This window comes from Patella vulgata, chromosome 1 (genome assembly GCF_932274485.2).
Source record: "Patella vulgata chromosome 1, xgPatVulg1.2, whole genome shotgun sequence".
Classification (NCBI taxonomy): Eukaryota; Metazoa; Mollusca; class Gastropoda; family Patellidae; genus Patella; species Patella vulgata.
Window position 1 is genome coordinate 67692885 of NC_065879.2, and position 17753 is coordinate 67710637.

Consider the following 17753-nt stretch of genomic DNA (forward strand, 5'->3'; position numbering starts at 1 on the left):
GACAAGGAGTGGGGTCGCCTGTCCAACCTCGTGGGTTTTCTCCGGGTCCTCCGGTTTCCTCCCACTGCTAAAGACCCCTACGCGCAAGCGAATTATTGAAATAAAATTAAACCATATGTTAGTCCCGAAATGACCTAGATTGTGTCGAGGTTGGACAGGCGACCCTTCTCCTTGTCATGTACAACCGGGGATTCGAAACCACGCCAGTCGACTCAATGACAGACTTTATGATACAGCGCGCGCACGCTAACCATTCAGCCATCCAACCCCCCTTATATACAAGAACTTTTTGCCAATTTGTTTTATTACTCTTTCGATCATATGTAAATACATGTAATCTTAATTAAATCAACCTGCCCATAATATCATATATAATGTATTGGGCGTAAAATGTGCAATAAACAACAACAATAAATAGTGTCCACTGGATCAGTATGATAAATCCCATCAAGTGCCTGGTACAAACGAAACAGTCCTTTTCGTGGTTTGCAAAAGTGATAACGTAACGCCAAACAGAATTCAAACACGGTGCTGTACGCGAGGCAGTACAGTCATAGCCGAGGTTGAGCCTGTCTTAGTGAAATGGTTTCGGTGTTTTATCAGTTTCCATATATCATTGAATGTATTGTCTGAATAGGTGACGGCTAAAACAGGACATTTTTCGCCCTTTTCTTGTAAGCATTTTAATCCGTCGAACTTGGGCTTCAGTATCATATCTTTTCGGAAAAGTTTGATGGATATGCCCTGTATCTCGTACGGCAACATACCAAATAAGTACACATCGTCGACCCAGAAAAATGGAACTCTGAACGTCGCTCGGTATAAATCGGATATGACGTCACCACTAATAATGACGACAAAACCATAACAGTGAGGAAAAGGGTAATTAGCAAGCCCCTTCAAGATATGATCTGGAACAGCCCATTTCCCCACTCGACGGATTATTCCATGGAAGCTAACATCACAGTATAATGTTTTAGACGCATAGAGGTTGTTAGCGTTAAACACATTAAGAAATTTCCACATATCGAATATCACATCATCATCCAACTTCACGACGTATTTAACATGTGGACAATACCTTGACACCCAATGCAAACCCATGACTCCTTTTATGGTTAAATTATGGTAAGAATCGATAAAATCGCCTTGAACGACATCGCCATGTTTATTGAACTCTCTGTTTATATCATCTTGTGTTTTCGGATTTGTAACTTTCCCCAACAAAAACACAACTCGAACTTCCGCTGGCAGGAACAGGTCACGTGATCCATATGTTTTTCTAATATTTTCTCTTCGTTGGAAATGATGGGTTGCGGTGTGCACAACGACTAAAGCTGTTATCTGCGCAATGCCAGAACAAATAGTCTTATTATTCAATAAATAACCCTCATTAAATATTGGAGTGTGCTTTTGGTCATGCTTATATTTGGGTAGAAATATATTCCAGAATTGTAAAAAATAAACGAACCACAGTATAAACACAACAGAGACATAATATTTAATATATCTTGTGGTTTTATAAATAAACCGAGATTTTCTGCTGCTACACATTGTCCCTTTTTCAGCAATTATATCTGAAATCAGAAGTAAATTATAAATAATTAACAGAGTTACGGGACAGAAACCCCCCAAACTATTTTCTATAATCATATCAATCACAAAATGGTCGAAATATACTTAATTAAGCATTAGAACAATCACAAGTTAAATAGTGTCATGGCCTCGATGTTAGCGGATTAGATCATTATACTATACACTAAATACATTAACAATTACAGTATCTAGTAGTGTAATGTGTATACTGTTGACACTATTTTGTCAATAATCTTAACGAAAAAAATAATTATTTGAGAGTAAAACTTTAAAGATTAGCACAAATTTAATGACCCACTTAAAAACATGAACGGTTCGTCACTTCCCGTCAGTTTTTACTGAGTTTGTTAAGAATCTCATAGAATCTTTGAAAAAAAATATCGCCCAACAACTCACTTACTAGTAGTAAGTGTAGGGGGACCGCACTATACACTAAGGAAAAGACACACCCGAGGACAAAGGCACAAACTACACAGACATTGCAAGCGATAAACAACAAATATCAATGGCATTTCAATTTCGCATTATCCTCGTTCATCAATGCGCCTCATTACAAATCGCGCTCGAAAGCTTAGAGTACACACCGGCGTGTACTGGTTTTAAAATTGTTCGCTGTGTCTTCAGTATTTGATATATTTTTAAGGTAAGAAAACAACATCACTATTGACTGAGATCGACCAATGATTTGTGTTTGTAATATCATTATATTGTCCTGGTCAATATAACTGGCAATCTAGTGAAACTAAAAGTATTAAAAGACGAATTCTCATGAAAGTATTTATCGGGTGGTTATTTCCAATAAAAGTTTGACGAATTTGGTATATATATAGAATGTATAGACGCCCAATTTACTAGAAAAATACTAGATTAGGCAGTTTTGGGAACATTGAGGGGTGTAAACGTGTAGCAGACTCGGCAATTAAACGGCGGAAAAAGATTCAAGAATTAATTAACTAAGACCTCAATATCTATGGGAAATTGACAGTAAGTAATGACAAATACATCTGAAAATGGACCCACCCTCGGTGAAGTTAGGTGACAAAAAAGGCTTCAAAAAATAGATTTTTTATAGCTCGGAGTATCTCCTCGTGAATATAAAGTTTTGAGAGGGATTTGATAGATTAATTAGTTTCTGCATGTTTTTAGTCCAAATATATCGTCAAATCACACAGTTTGTACGTGGCAAGGTATCTTTAAACAATCGGACTTAATTTTTTCAAAACATATATTGTGGGCTGTTATTTGTATTTTATCCAATGGTGATTATCCCGTACGCAACTGAAGTGTTCATTTCTGACAGACTTCTAAGAACACTTCAAACGAAGTGTTCACTTTAGAAACACTTCCATTGAAGTGTTTTTTAAAAAAAAACTCCACCGGGGTGTTGATTTCTAACACACTTCTAGGAACACTTCAAGCAATGTGTTCACTTTAGAACCTAGAACCACTTCCAACAACAGTTCTTTTCAAGTGTTATAAAAACTCAATCTTGGTGCTCATTTCATTGACACTTCCAAAAGATGGTCTGATTCCACAGCATTTCATCGTCACCTTCATAATCTTCTCGCGGTGAGAAACGAGAAGAAGAGAGTGAGGAAGTGAGAGTGTCAGAACGCGAGGACACAGGACGGACTGTCAGTGGTGCAGTGCGATGGGGGTGGGGGTGGAAAGGAACAGTGTTAAGTCTTTTGGATGGTACGTAAAACAGAGGTCCCGTATATACAGTTGCAGATGTTAGAGGGTTGGTCTCGTGCAGAAAATATGGATTAATGTTAGATATTTTAGGTGGGACAAGAAGATTTTTTTTTTTTGGGGGGGGGGGGTGTTTACTTGTTTGTAAAATATGGTTAATCTATGCCGATATCTTCGTTGTTTCAGAGACGTGAGTCATGTGATTCAGTGTATAGAATTTTGTGGGATGTACCATTAACCAAACCCGTTATAGTTCTAAGGGCATCAAGGTGGATATTTTCAAGTTTTTCTCTGTCAGTTTTACAACAATTATCATAAATCACATCAGCGTAATCAGATATGGTCAGCTGTATCTATTATGTTGGTATTGTTAAAATTCACACGAAACGAAGGGGGGGGGGGGCTTTTTTGTGAAAAAGTCATGCTTTCTGTTTTATTTGGGTTTCAATTAACTTTCCAATTAGTTGACCGGGTAGTAGAAAGGTCATCGTTAAGACTGGATTAGCATAAAACTGGGTCCTCAATTATGACATACAAAGACGTATCGTCCGCAAATTGTTTGATATGGGAGTTTATGTTCTTGATGACGTCGTTAATGTAAATGAGAAACAGTGTTGGACTTAGGACGGAACCCTGATGAACTCCGGCTTCCACTGTTGTAATTTTAGAGGTTTCGTTTATAATAACTACAACTTGTTGTCAATTTGATAGATAATGTTCTAAAGTCAAAATTTGTCCCTAATTCCCACAGCATGTGATTTGTTTAGTAAACCTTTGTGCCAGACTCGGTCAAACGCGTGACTTACGTCACAAAATACATCTTTAATTTCATGTCCTTCAACCATAGCCTTAGCAATATAATCATTGATATCAATTAATTGATATACAGTAGAATCATTTTGTTTAAAGCCCGACTAAAATTATGTAAGTATTTATGAGGGCATTTTTCAAAAACTTTGCCTAGACAAATAAGAAGTGAAATTGGCCTATAATATCACCTTTCTTATAAATGGGGACATCATTGGCAAGCTTCCAAATATCTGGGGAGGTACCGAATTGAAATAATATATTAAACAGAAGAGCTAGGGGTTTAGATAAGGTTTTAAAACATTATTTGAGTATACGATTGTTGATGATCGGGGCCTGTAGCCTTGTTAATATACTCATTAAAAAAAGTAGGGGATTTTCAGAAACAATACAAAACTGCGGAAATGCACTTCTGTTTTATTAGAGGTAACCAGTGTATGTTAATAACAGGTTAATTGCCTACACAAGAACATAAACAGTTCATATGGGCGGCTTATCTGGCGGCCCCATTTTATTCGCAAAGAGATACACTGTCAAAAGTGGTTTTTGTCTTAATAATGAGTAATTGCTCCACCAATCCTAAGACATTCAGCAATTCGTCGTGAAATGCTCCTAATCAACCGTCCATTATGATTTGGGGCAATCTTACCCACTCCTCTTGCAGTGCCAAGGCCAATTCTTGCAGTGTTGTCGGTTGACGTTGACGTCGACGAACACGTCTCCTGATCATATCCCAGACATGCTCTATAGGGGAAAGGCCGGGACTCATATATGGACAATGGTGACGCTGGAGGTAGTCATTCACGACACGAGCGCGGTGGGCACGGGCATTATCATCTTGAAAGATGAAACGTCGACCTGCACGTTGAGCAAAGGGCAGAACTATCGGTGCCAGAATGTGGTCACGGTAGTACACACCAGTGACCCTTCCTTAAACAATATGCAAGTCCGTACTGTCAGTCATGGTGATTTCTCCCCACACCATAACAGACCCACGCCAGAATCTGTCATGCTGCCTGACGTTAACGTTAGCATGACTCTCATCTACACGCCTCTAAACGCGAGCACGCCTATCGGTGAAATCCAGGGTAAATCTGGACTCATCGGATAACATTAACCGGGCCCATCGACGATTACCTCGGTGAAATCCTGAGTAAATCTGGACTCATTTGAGAACAGTACACGCGCCCATCGACGATTACCCCAATTTATACGCTACCTACACCCCTGACGCCTGTTTGCCATGTGCTGGCGAGTTAATGGGGGCACAACACGCGGTCGTCGCGCATGCAAATGGGCTGCATGTAGCCGATTTCTAATCGTTTGGGGTGTAATTCGAATTCTTGTAACTTGGTACAAGTTTACAGAAAGCTGATTGGCAGGACCTGTGTACGAATGTATCGATCCTGGGCTTGTGTAGTGGCTCTAGGACGACCTGAACGAGGTCTATCATCAACATTGTGTGTTTGTTGGTACCGGTCCCACAGTCTGCTCATCACAGACGGTGACACATTAAGCATGTTGGCTACTGCTCGCTGTGTAGAACCCATTTGAAGCATGCCATAAGAGTATATTTAAGGATGATAAAATGTTACCAACTTCTTCATTGGAAAAACTAGGATCTTCGATAGATGCGTCATGGGGTTTAACATTTGGGGAGTCGTCTAGAGGATTTTCTACTTGGCACTGGTTAGCTAAAAACGTATTAAGAGTGTATCCGCGAGAAGACCATGCAAAAATCGCAAAAAGTGCTAAGATGGGGGGTCGGAAGTTTTTGATCAAACTTATGGTATGACACCCCCTAGGGGCAAGAGGTAACATGCTGAAGTGGTTACAGTCTGATGTCGCTCTAAAGGACTGTACAGGAATTATTCATTTTATGGGTAAAATTGCGGTTTTCACATGTGTATTTATCACTTTTTTTAAGCACAGACTGCATTCTATGGTGGAATAGCAACTTCTACCCCAGCACTCATTTGAAAAATAAAAATCAGTACATACTAATTTTGTGTGGACTTGTTTTAGGGTACCGTATTCACATTGTCCTTATAGTGCAGAAAAAGATACACTGTAACTTTTTCTTTCATGGTCGCAAGTAGAATTTCTTTGGATGGTTTTGAAGTGCTAAGCACATAGTATCCATAGGTGTAAAAAAAATGACCGGAATGCAACATACTTAAAATATACAGCTTATTGAAAAGTGCTAAAAAAAAGCTTTTGTGATACATTTTTTTGCGAATTTAATTAGAGAAATACATTTTTTGACTTTTATACGTTTTCATCATATCCATAGCCATTATTTGTACCATTTTGTACTCTATATAAGTCTGTATTTGTATTTGTTGTATATTTGGTATTGTCGTATTGTCCCTTTAACATATTTGTTGTATTGTCTCTTTAAGATTTCATTTTCAAACAAGTTACCGAAAATGGCTACAAAATGTTTAATTTCAGAGCATGTTTCCACTATTCATTTTGGGACACATCCACTGATTTCTACAATACAGAAATGTGGAAGCTTAAATATTAACGGCAACGAAGCCTAATTGCGTCGAAGTGGGTGACATTGAACAGTGTAGTATGGTAGCTACAGCTCTCGGGCACCGCCAGCTGCACCTTCAGGGCCGGATTTAGAATAAGAGAGGCCCTAGGCAAACCCCCTGAACAGGGCCCACGACATGGACCTTGGGGCCCTGGGACAAGCAGGGTGGGTCAGGGGAAGTCATGCGGTTGGTGGTTCGAATCTCACTTTTTTCATTTTCGTTGGATTATTTTATTTAAAATAATGTCTATTTGAGAGTAATTGATATGTTTGTTAAGATTAAGCACGTCGAAACTCCAATGGAAGGTCGTGGACAACTGCAGAAGTTTCACCATATGAAAAATGTTTTTTCAATTTTCTCATACAGGAATTGAAAGATTTATCTAATATTGCACATTTATGTGTTTTGGGACTATCCCAACTTATAAACCAAATTTGGTCAAAATCTGTGATTGAAGCCTTAGCACCTTCTGCATGGTTTTCTCGCGGACACGCTCTTAAGAGCATGTGGTTTCTCGCGGTTTCCGAAAACGATATTATTGTCGATTTTTAGACGGGGGAATTCTTTTTTCAGTGTATCCAGATTTAACAGTGTTTTATTTTGCTACATTCACCCGTCAATTTTACTAAAATATTCTAACTTGCTTACATTTCCTGATTTCACTCACAACGTGGTTGCGAAATTGTTTGAATTCGAACCATGAAGATGGGGTATTATCTTTTTTAGCCTTCTTGTGAATACTGGTACGTTTTCTTTTTTTTTCTTTTTTATCTTTATTTCAAAATAAATAATAACGGCATAATACATAGTTCACATTACAAATATAGTGTGTAATATCATATTTTAGAATCTAATTAAAATTTCGAACGCATTAATCATACTAAAAGCATCGGTTTATTATTGAAGACTATACTATATTTCTATAATTCATTTAGTAGAACAAATATAAATACAAAGAAAATAAAAGCTAAAACAAACAAAAAATACAAACATAGGTATGAAAGAAATGGAATACTAGAGGTATGCATAATATTCATATTGTATAATCCCGTTACTAAGGTTTCGTTTAATTCATTTTCTATCTGTTGTTTCGATAATTAATAATTGTCGGTCTAATATTTTCTATTTTCGATTTGTAGGGGTAGTATTTTATTAAAAATATTAAATGATTTACAAATAAGAATTCACGATATGATTTAAAACCCGTTTCCTTCAAAAAACCGAAATGAATGTTGGCAAGATGTAATTGTAATGAAATTTCATTAGTTGAAAAGATTTCATGTAAATCATTCCATATTACTTGTGCGTAATTGCAGTATATAAAAAGGTGTTCTGGGGTTTCTATATTTGAATAGCAAAAATTGCACAATGAAGACTCCTTTAACTGGATTTAAAATAAACGGTCGTTTGTATGGAGGTATTTAAATTGAAAGTTTTGTAATCTAGTATTAGTGCTCGTTTTATAGAACAAATTGAAGATTTCACATTCTTCAAATATAAAACTATTCTCTTCCTATTTACTTATTGATAATAGTTTACTATATTTAGAATCTACTCGTATTGAATAAATGTGTTTTGCTTTAATCTTATCTAGTGACTTTTTATATGTATTTATACAGTTGTTATTAATAATGTCAAACAAGCTTTGTTTTCTTACTATATAGGCGTAGGCTCGTAGTCGATTATATCCAAACTGCTAAGCAAACGCTTTTCATTCTTAATATTTTATTACTATTCATTATCCTATTGATTTAAACGTCTTCACTACAATCAATCAAAAATAAAATATTATCATTCTTCTATTCTTTATCTATTAAAGGTTTATCTATGTTAATCCTTATATGCTTATTGTTTCAGATGATTTTGTTATAAGGGCTGATTAACATATCGATTTTTGATGTATAGATATGGAACCAATTATTGAAAAGCTCTTGGTAGAAGGGAGATAATTTTAAAAAAAGCTGTTACATAATTACATGCCGGTAATAATTGTCCATCATAATCGTGAAATATATAAGCGTACGGAATTTTGCATGATTGAACATCGTGTGATAGTATCTTTTTTAACCAGAATACACAGCAGCATATCACCATTTCTTTTAAGTCAATCATATTAGCCCCCCTTTATTTATATCTTGATTTATGACTGTTCTCTTTAGTTTATCAGGCCCGTTCCATAGGTTATAAAATCATGTATTAATGCTTTTAATTACAGTTTCTGGTATAGTTTTAACTGATGCAGGGTATAATATTTTACATACGCAAAATGTTTTTATTATATGGATTTTCCCTATTAAACTTAAGTTTCGTCTTTTCCAGGTATTCAAAGTATCTTCAATTTGGTCTATGCAATTTTCAAAATTCATTCTTTCAAAGTGAAAAGGTAATACCTAATATTTTTATATAATTCTCGCGATAAATAAAACCTAAACCTTTAATATTATCAGGTAGTTGTGCGTTGCCACTGTTTAAATCGATCGCTTCAGTTTTAGTAGCGTTTAATTCTAACCCAGAAACCTTACTAATTTTTTTTTAAAACTTCAAAAAGGTGTCTTGCTGATTTAAAATCTTTCAATAAAACTGTCATGTCATCTGCAAAGGCTATTGATCCCCAAAGATATACATGTATATACATAGTGTTTCGATAACGAGGTTAAAAAGATTTGTGCTGCTAGGATCACCTTGACGTACTCCCCTGGCCACTTTAAAATAAGGAGTAGTATATCCATTATTCATTATATAAAGTCTGTATCCATCTTAAATAATTGCGTTTAAATCCAAAGGCGTCTAAAACAGAAAACAGATATTTATGGCTAACGCTATCAAAAGCTTTTTTAAAATGGCTAAAAGAAGACCAGTTATTTTCGTTAATTTTTGCGAGGTAAAAACAGTCATCAATGATACGATTATTTTCATGTATATGACGTCCAGAAATAAAAGCAGATAGAAGTGATTTATCTTTGCCGGGTTTTGGTATTAGTTTAATAATCGATTGTCTTTGTGACTCTGATAATAAGCCATGGGAAACCATGTCCGTTAATGTGGTCATGTATCATGAATAGCTGGTATATCTTAACACGGTGTCACATAGAATGTGCCATCTCCATATAATGTATCATCTGGCATAAATTCATCACTCATCAGATCGGTGGCAGTGGAAATTCTAAGGATTCTATCTTGGGGGAATACGTTTCAAATTGTAGGTGACAACCAAATACATTTTGACTTAATTCGTGAACACGGTGGAAGTGAAATATGAGAGAAAAACAATCTCATAACACGATTAATTGGCTTTATATTCTTTGAATTGGAACATAATCAAATAAAACAATATTTATCGATAATGAGCAACTTGTGAAATCTTGTTGAAACATCGCAGTGAAATAATTCATGTATACTAATTTTTATCCATACATAGTGTTTTAATTGACTATTATCTTGCTTGTTATAGCAACAGGGGTTCATCAAAGAAGGCCGACGGATTTCATCCAACGCCCGTTTGCGGATTTTGCACTCCTTCGAAATGCAAATACACCATCTCTTCAGGCGAACTATCAAAATATCCTGTGCTATTTGTGTTAGCGTGTATATGGATGAGATTGTAGATTATTACAATATTTGTAATATCTTGTATGAATAACTGGGGCGGAGATTATATTAGGGCAACGTCGCTCTCCGAGCAGATTTTCCCTCGTGGCATAAATCCGTCTTCATTAGCACGTTTGGTTTGGTGCAGAAAAGTACGTTAAACCCCATTTATGTTCATTTTCCTTCCTTAAAGTGTCCTGTCGAAATTGTACAGAAAAGTAAAATTTCACTTTCTTTGTTTTACCAAAGTGAGAATCTGATTAAAATACAGATCTATATTTCGTTTCGTTTTTTTTATACTTTTGATGGCCTCTACTACATGGAGGGGGGTGGGTGGGTGGCGGAATAGTTAGCGCGTGTGCATCATAAGGTCTGTCATTAAGTCAACTGGCGTGGTTTCGATTCCCCAGTTGTACGTGACAAGGAGTAGGGTCGCCTATCCAACCTCCTGGGCTCTCTCTCTCTCCCTCTCTCTCTCGCTCTCTCTCTCTCTACTACTACTACTACTACTACATGAAGATCTGACCAGTTTCAGTGGGAGGTTGTGTCAGGGGTAATACGAGAGCGCCTTTTGACCATATGGCGTCAGACATTTGATTAACCAAACAGCGTTGACGCTTCTAGTAGGATACCCACAGTTTCGGGAATCTCACGCCAAGACCTCGCTGCAACAGTCCGTTTTATTGGCTAATCCCTCACATCAACCAGAACGCGGGTTGTATAATAACTCTTAAAGATCCTAGTTTGGTAAAGACAAGTAAAACAAAATTTTGAACTAAAAAAAAAAGGGAACGAAACTGACCTCTGGTTATCCCACCAAAATGACGTTAGAGATCATTTATTTCTCTAAAATTTTCAAGGCGGGGGGGGGGGGAGAACCCACCCGGGATCTCATCCCCCCAAAGATACGTTGACTCAGGAACCTGGCAAACCCATACAATACTGTTTTAGGATTGAATCCCCCCCCCCCGCCCCAAATTAAACTGGTTACTAGTATGAGCAAACAAGAAATTCTATTGAAATGTATCTATATTCAGAAACTTATTACATCATACGCCAAGTCAAATAAGAAAATTATGCTGTCTGTCTACAATTATCTCCTTCAGCTCACTCAGCACTCCCATTAATCTGTTACTGAATAGCCCCATATGCATATAGTGTTTGGGTAATTTATGACCATTTATCAAATATGAATATCTGGGTAATTCGGGGACCAAGATAAGATAATGAACAAGAATCACTTCTGATTTGTTAAAAAAATATATAGAAAAATGAATCATATGTTAAAAAAAATTAATGGAGTTAAATCGCTAACATTTGGGACCTAGAAATTGACAAAAGTGGGCCGCAACGCATATAATACTGTAATATGAATGTATATAAACTGATTTACATTCAATGGTTTCCGTTTTTACTCCAATTTCAAATCAGTTATGTTCGGCGAAATAAGCCAGCAGTCCCTCGAGTCTCTTTATACAACTGGGGCTGAAGCGCATTATGGTACACGATTCGTGTACCAATGGTAAAATGTTTATTTTGTCTTAAATATTGGATATCAAAAGCCCATCTTTTCCCGGTAAGATCACAACATGAATGTTGATTTAATTTGACAAATAAATCGTGTTTTCAATGTTGAAGATTTTGGATGATATTGAGTTTGAGACTTAGCTACTTTAAGGTCAAATACCAAAATTCTAATATCGTCGAGAATACTTTCCAAATGTATAAAGACATTGAAAATCGGATAAGAATTTTGGAGGAGATATCAAAGATTGACTTCCGTTTTCAAAATGGTGGCACTTCCGGCGACTTTAGAGAGAGAGAGGGGGGGATGGGGTTAAACGTCCACTCGATACAAACCAGGTCATTTCGGGACTAACCCGGAGAAAACCCACGAGGTTGGACAGTCGACCATACTTCTTGCAACGCACAACCGGAGAATCCGGTGACTTTTAACTTGACGAGATTACTCTAAAAAAAATAAAGTTGATAGATAATAAATTGACAAATATGATTAAATAATATAAAATTAAAGAAGTTGAAAATCAGACGTGTAACGTGTAACGTCCTATAGTTTCTTTGTACCAATTGGGCCACTGAAGGCGGGAATACACCCATCTTTAATAGAAGGCTTGATCTCGCTTTAACTACGTACATATTATCAAGGCCTTCACATAATACCCTGCATATTGCGGTACTAATTTCGATTCGGTACAAGCCCAACTTGTGAGCCTATCAGATTCCTCGGTCGTCGCGAATACCAAGTCTCGCGCTTTCAAGCTAAAAAGTCTACCTGTGGTAAATGAGTTGCAAAGTTCAAGGTTCATTCAATGTCTAGGTTTCCGTGGAGGTCTTGATGCCACAACCTCTGATTGGACGCTACTGCTCACGTGTCTGTAGATAACATAGCTATAAGTTCGGAAATTGTGAAGTAAACAAGCAACGGCCAGACGTTGTGAAACTCGCAGTCGTCGCTTCAGGAACATGGAATACACCATGCATTGTGCTATGGGTGAAGTTTTACCCGGACAGCGGAGTTACGGCCTACTCTTATTAAGAATTTTAATTGTCAATGGTTCTTTTACGTCCACGCCAACGTGTACACGGGACCTCCGCTGTCGTCAAATCCGAACGACTAGACGCCGTTCTTGCGACCCTATGTCCTGCACCATTGACAAGGGGAAAACCACACTCGAAAATCCCCAGATAATTTCTCGAACCCGGACGGCCTGGTTAGTAAGCCAGCACATTAATCACCGAACCAACACATTAATCACCGAGCCTGCGTGGCATCTGTAAAGAACTTTAAACTAAAAAAATGATACACTAAGTTGTAACGAAACACATTTTAACCGGGAAAATGACATGGGGACAAATCATATTGTATTACTATTAATAGGTCGCAACTTCAATAGATCGTAATATTATTAAACTACTTTAAAACATTTCTTTATCCATTAAAAAAGATTCAGATAAAGAACTGACCGTTCTCGCTATAATATTTCAAAAATAGATAATGCGAAATGAATATATTAAAAATTTAATTAGAATTACTTTATTTTGAGCCAGGTTACCAATGGTTGTAGTTTTGACAAGATGTGTACATTGATCGTAACCACCGTATTGGTCATTCTCCATTTTTAAATTAAATCATCAAATGGTCGAACCGTTCTAATCTGCTTAAAATCGGAGCCATCCGATGGCATCGATAGTTTATTATGGTCTTACCATGTTAATATTAATAAATGTTTAATTAATAATTTATATAACATTTTTAAGGCCCAAAGAATGACCGATTTAGGTTTTACGCAATTCCTGATAGCATTATATTGTATTAATTAATATCTCTTGCAAGTTAGTAGATTCACATATTTGTACTTAAATCAAGTTGGCGAATGAGTGACAGATGGTTACATAAAAAAGAGTTATAATTTGGTAAACATTAGCTGGTTTTGTGGGAATAAGGATATCATGTATTACACGTGATAGGAAATTTACTAATTGCATCATTTGGCTAAAGTAACCAATCACAATCAGTAATTGCACAGGTTCAGGGTCATGAGTACCTTATTCTGTGCGTGATATCATGAGTCCTATAAATTAAATCATGGTAAACTTTTAAGACAGATTTTTATTAGATTCCGACGAGATTACGATCTGAGTTCCTGGACAGCAGCGTGATTCCAGAGGGGAAAAGATGTAGCAATTTCTATCAGCAGACTCGTACTTGGCAACCATAAAGAACAAAAATAATTGGAAGATATGATTAATGGCGTGTCATTATTTTACAAAAAAAACCCATAAACATTTAGAATATTATATTAGATTTTGGAAAGTTATCAATTAAAAATTTACACGAACACCATTGACTACATAATTTTGCAGTTAGTCTAAAATTAATAATCAGATCTTCTTTATTTGTCTGTTGATTACTCTATATTCGGCCTAATTAATATAATAGGGGAATGAAATTACTCCCAGCATGGTATTTAGAGGGGTGTCGATGTGCAATAGACATGTCTTGAGATCAGTAGGACCCAAGACGCGTTGTATAAAACTCATATCAGCTTTACAATAATTTATAACGCTATTCATGCCTAGAATTTTCTACCGATCCCCATAACTGCCATCCCTTCGTTTCATTGAATCCAGATATATCTTAAACATCCGACAGAATTTGGCTATTTTATATTAACATTACTACGGTTTCAACTTCATATTAAATGAGTGTTGGAATCAGTTTGTGTGGGCATACCTTTTACTTTTTTTTATCGTTTACCTAGAAACAAAGTAGTGTAGCTTTACGGTTGTGCTAATATATATATATATATATATATATATATATATATATATATGATTTAGGCATTAGGCAGACCGTATTATATTCTGGGCATTAGGTAGACATTTGGGAAAATCCATACTTATTACTTTTTGGAGATGAAAATTTTAAAAATGACACCTTTGGGGCTGTCTAATTGATATCTGAATTTTTTTTTTAAAAAATCCTCAAAAATAAAAAATATACATTTTTGGGGGTCTGCCTAATATTTGTTAATATAAAACAGTCATTAGGCAAACCAGTGCATATATATAGCCATTAGGCAGACCAATGCATATATACTATTCAAAAAAAGTAGGGGATATTTGATTTTGGGGGCATAATACTAAAACTAACAGAAGAAACATTTCCAGTTACATGTGACGCCCAAACGCACCAGTAGCTACCGCATGGAATGCAGGTGATGCTTGGGATCATCATGGGGGTCCAACCCAAGATTTGCACGACTCTGACTCTGAATGTTACAGTTATTGTGGCATTGAATTCCAGGGTGGAAACATCAGTTTAATTGTTTTAGTGACCAGAAAACAAATTTTGATATGCGTCGGCTTACCCAAAATGAAAGGTTACGTGCCCTTGGCATGCTACAGATCGGCACAACACAGGCGGTTGTGGCGCGGACGATGAATGTTTCTCAGTCTGTCATAAGCAGGCTATGGTCCAGATACCGTGATACACAATCTGTACAGGACAGACCACGCTCAGGTCGACCAAGGGCGACAACTCAAGCCCAGGATCGATTTATCCGTACCTTGGCCTTGAGAAATCGTGTCATCACAGCAAATCAGATCAGCGCTCGTCTTCAAACAGACACTGGTGTGAGAGTGAGTGGCCAGACGATTCGGAATCGACTGCATAGGGGTCACCTTCGCGCCCGACGTCCTCGCGTGATCCCTTGTTTGAGAGATCATCACATTCAGGCAAGACGTCGTTGGTGCAGGGATCGTCAACACTGGGATAATCGACGCTGGAGCAATGTGATGTTTTCAGATGAGTCGAGGTTCACTGTTGATTTTTTGGACAGACGTAGGAGGGTGTGGCGTCGTCGAAACGAGCGCTTCCAAGACGTTAACGTCATCAGACATGATCGATTTGGGGGTGGTTCTGTTATGGTGTGGGGAGGCATCACTGTTGCTGGAAGAACGGCTTTACATGTTGTTGCAGGGCGTGTTACAGGCCGTTCGCACGACGTCATGGCCGCCGTTTCATCTTCCAGGATGACAACGCAAGATGTCACAGGGCCAGGATCGTTACAGGTTACCTCCAACAACAGAACATCACCACATTACCTTGGCCAGCACTGAGTCCCGACCTCTCCCCCATCGAGCATGTCTGGGACATGCTTGGACAGAGGTTACGTCAACGTCAACAACGTCCTGCCAATGTCCAAGAACTTGCTGCTGCGTTGCAACAGGAATGGGACAATCTGGACCAAAATGACCTTAGACGTCTCATTAGGAGTATGCCACGTCGGATCAATGCTTGTTTGGCAAACAGAGGAGGATTTACCCGTTACTGACTTGGTTGTGATGCTGTGGTAACTTTGCTGTTTGACCCCGGGTATCATTTTACCCTTATAATGGTCAGTCTGTGCCTTACTTAGTCTAACGCTCATTTGGAATAAATCGATGAATGTGAACTTCATTTCATTTTGTCATTTGTTTCTTCGTCAGTTTCATTAGGTGACTTTAATAACACCTAAAAATTAAATATCCCCTACTTTTTTTGAATAGTATATTTAAGTCTTACGTCGAGCTGAATAAATTTTATGATTTATTGTCATTACAACATCTATTGGTGGCTAACAGTGTGTAACTTAAAACTAAAATTGGATTTTTATTATTGCCAATGATAATATATGTACCTTGAATTTTCTACACGAAGTCTATCGCATCCAGGTATTAAAAGTGCGATTACAATATATTCATTTAAGACAAAACTTTGTTATTTCGGGATTGATATATCGTAAAAATTCATCTTATTTTAATAACTACATCCAAACTACAGTGTAAACACGGTTTGGAGGCTGTATCTGAACTACGGGGTACATCGAACTACAGTGTACATTATGGTTTAGAGACACTATCTAATATCCAACAGGAAAAATGACGATTAATTTCATATCTGCCATTGTGTTGCTGCCATTTTGTATTTTCAAAATTTATCTTCAAATTCGGAGACATCGAAAACCATATAAAAGCCAAAGCAAAAGTCATATCTTACGTATCTTACGAGATGCCCTTTTATTATACCAAATTTATGTTTTTTTTGTTAAATGGCATTATATTACCAAATTCGGCAGCCATTTTAAAAGAAATGCCCGGCACCATATGGAAAATACATTTCTTTAAATGATGTTTGTCAAATTCGATTTTTCCGCACATTTCGCTTGCATAACCACTCTGTGTTTGAGGAATTTAAAAAGTGATCATTTATAATCCCACGAGTAAATAGTAAAACACACTGATTGCGGCAAGATATCGCTCTCAGAAAATTCCCTGATTTTGAGTGTGATTTTGTTTGATATATTAATCACTGAACCAAACTGCATTGGTTTCTTTTGCATTTTTATTAGGCTAAAACGTTATCCCTCAACGCCTAATACTGGAAGAAAAAAATAAAACGTTTTGGTATGTAAACCTGTATGACGCCATGACGTCATAGCTTTTATGGCGTCATAACTGGGACCCAAAATGGCGCCTGGAAATGAGTTGTCGTAACTTTCCCTATATAGGGCATAGGGAAAGTTACGACAACTCATTTACAGCGATAATCTCAAAAATTTAATTTCGAGAATTCTTGATGGTAGAAATTCAAAATGGTAGAATTTTCATTAATCGTCATTTCTTTCCGTTGGTTATGACTTGTAATATGTGGTATATTAGTCACGAAATGACATAGTTGCTCTTAAATGAATATATTGTTAACGCGCTTTAAACATCTAGATGCAAAAGACAAGGTGTAAAAACTTGATGTTAAAAACACATAATTTATTCAGCTCGACGCAAGATTTGAAATGAATAGATGCGGTTCGTTTTACTTGAATGTAGATATATCATGCATATATATATGGAAGCGTATTTGGGTCACTACTTATTGAGATAATATCGCAACACATCGAACTAAAATATGTCAACTTCATGAGTTATATTACAGAAAATCGACTTAATAAGTCGACTCGACGCATT

At 36.9% G+C, this 17753-nt stretch overlaps 1 protein-coding gene across 3 annotated transcripts in view; it reads right to left on the reverse strand.

Annotated features, from left to right (window-relative positions):
- Positions 1 to 286: 286 nt before the first annotated feature.
- Positions 287 to 17753, reverse strand: part of LOC126820511 (beta-1,3-galactosyltransferase 5) — a 32968-nt gene continuing 15501 nt past the window's right edge. For 2 of the 3 annotated variants that reach the window (XM_050548551.2, XM_050548547.2), the window contains exon 2: positions 287 to 1577. In XM_050548551.2, coding sequence (XP_050404508.1) covers positions 520 to 1554 — 1035 coding nt within the window. In that variant the 5' untranslated portion in view covers positions 1555 to 1577 and the 3' untranslated portion in view covers positions 287 to 519. Of the gene's footprint in view, positions 1578 to 7286; positions 7410 to 17753 lie in introns of all 3 variants that reach the window. The other variant, XM_050548552.2, reaches the window with a different exon arrangement.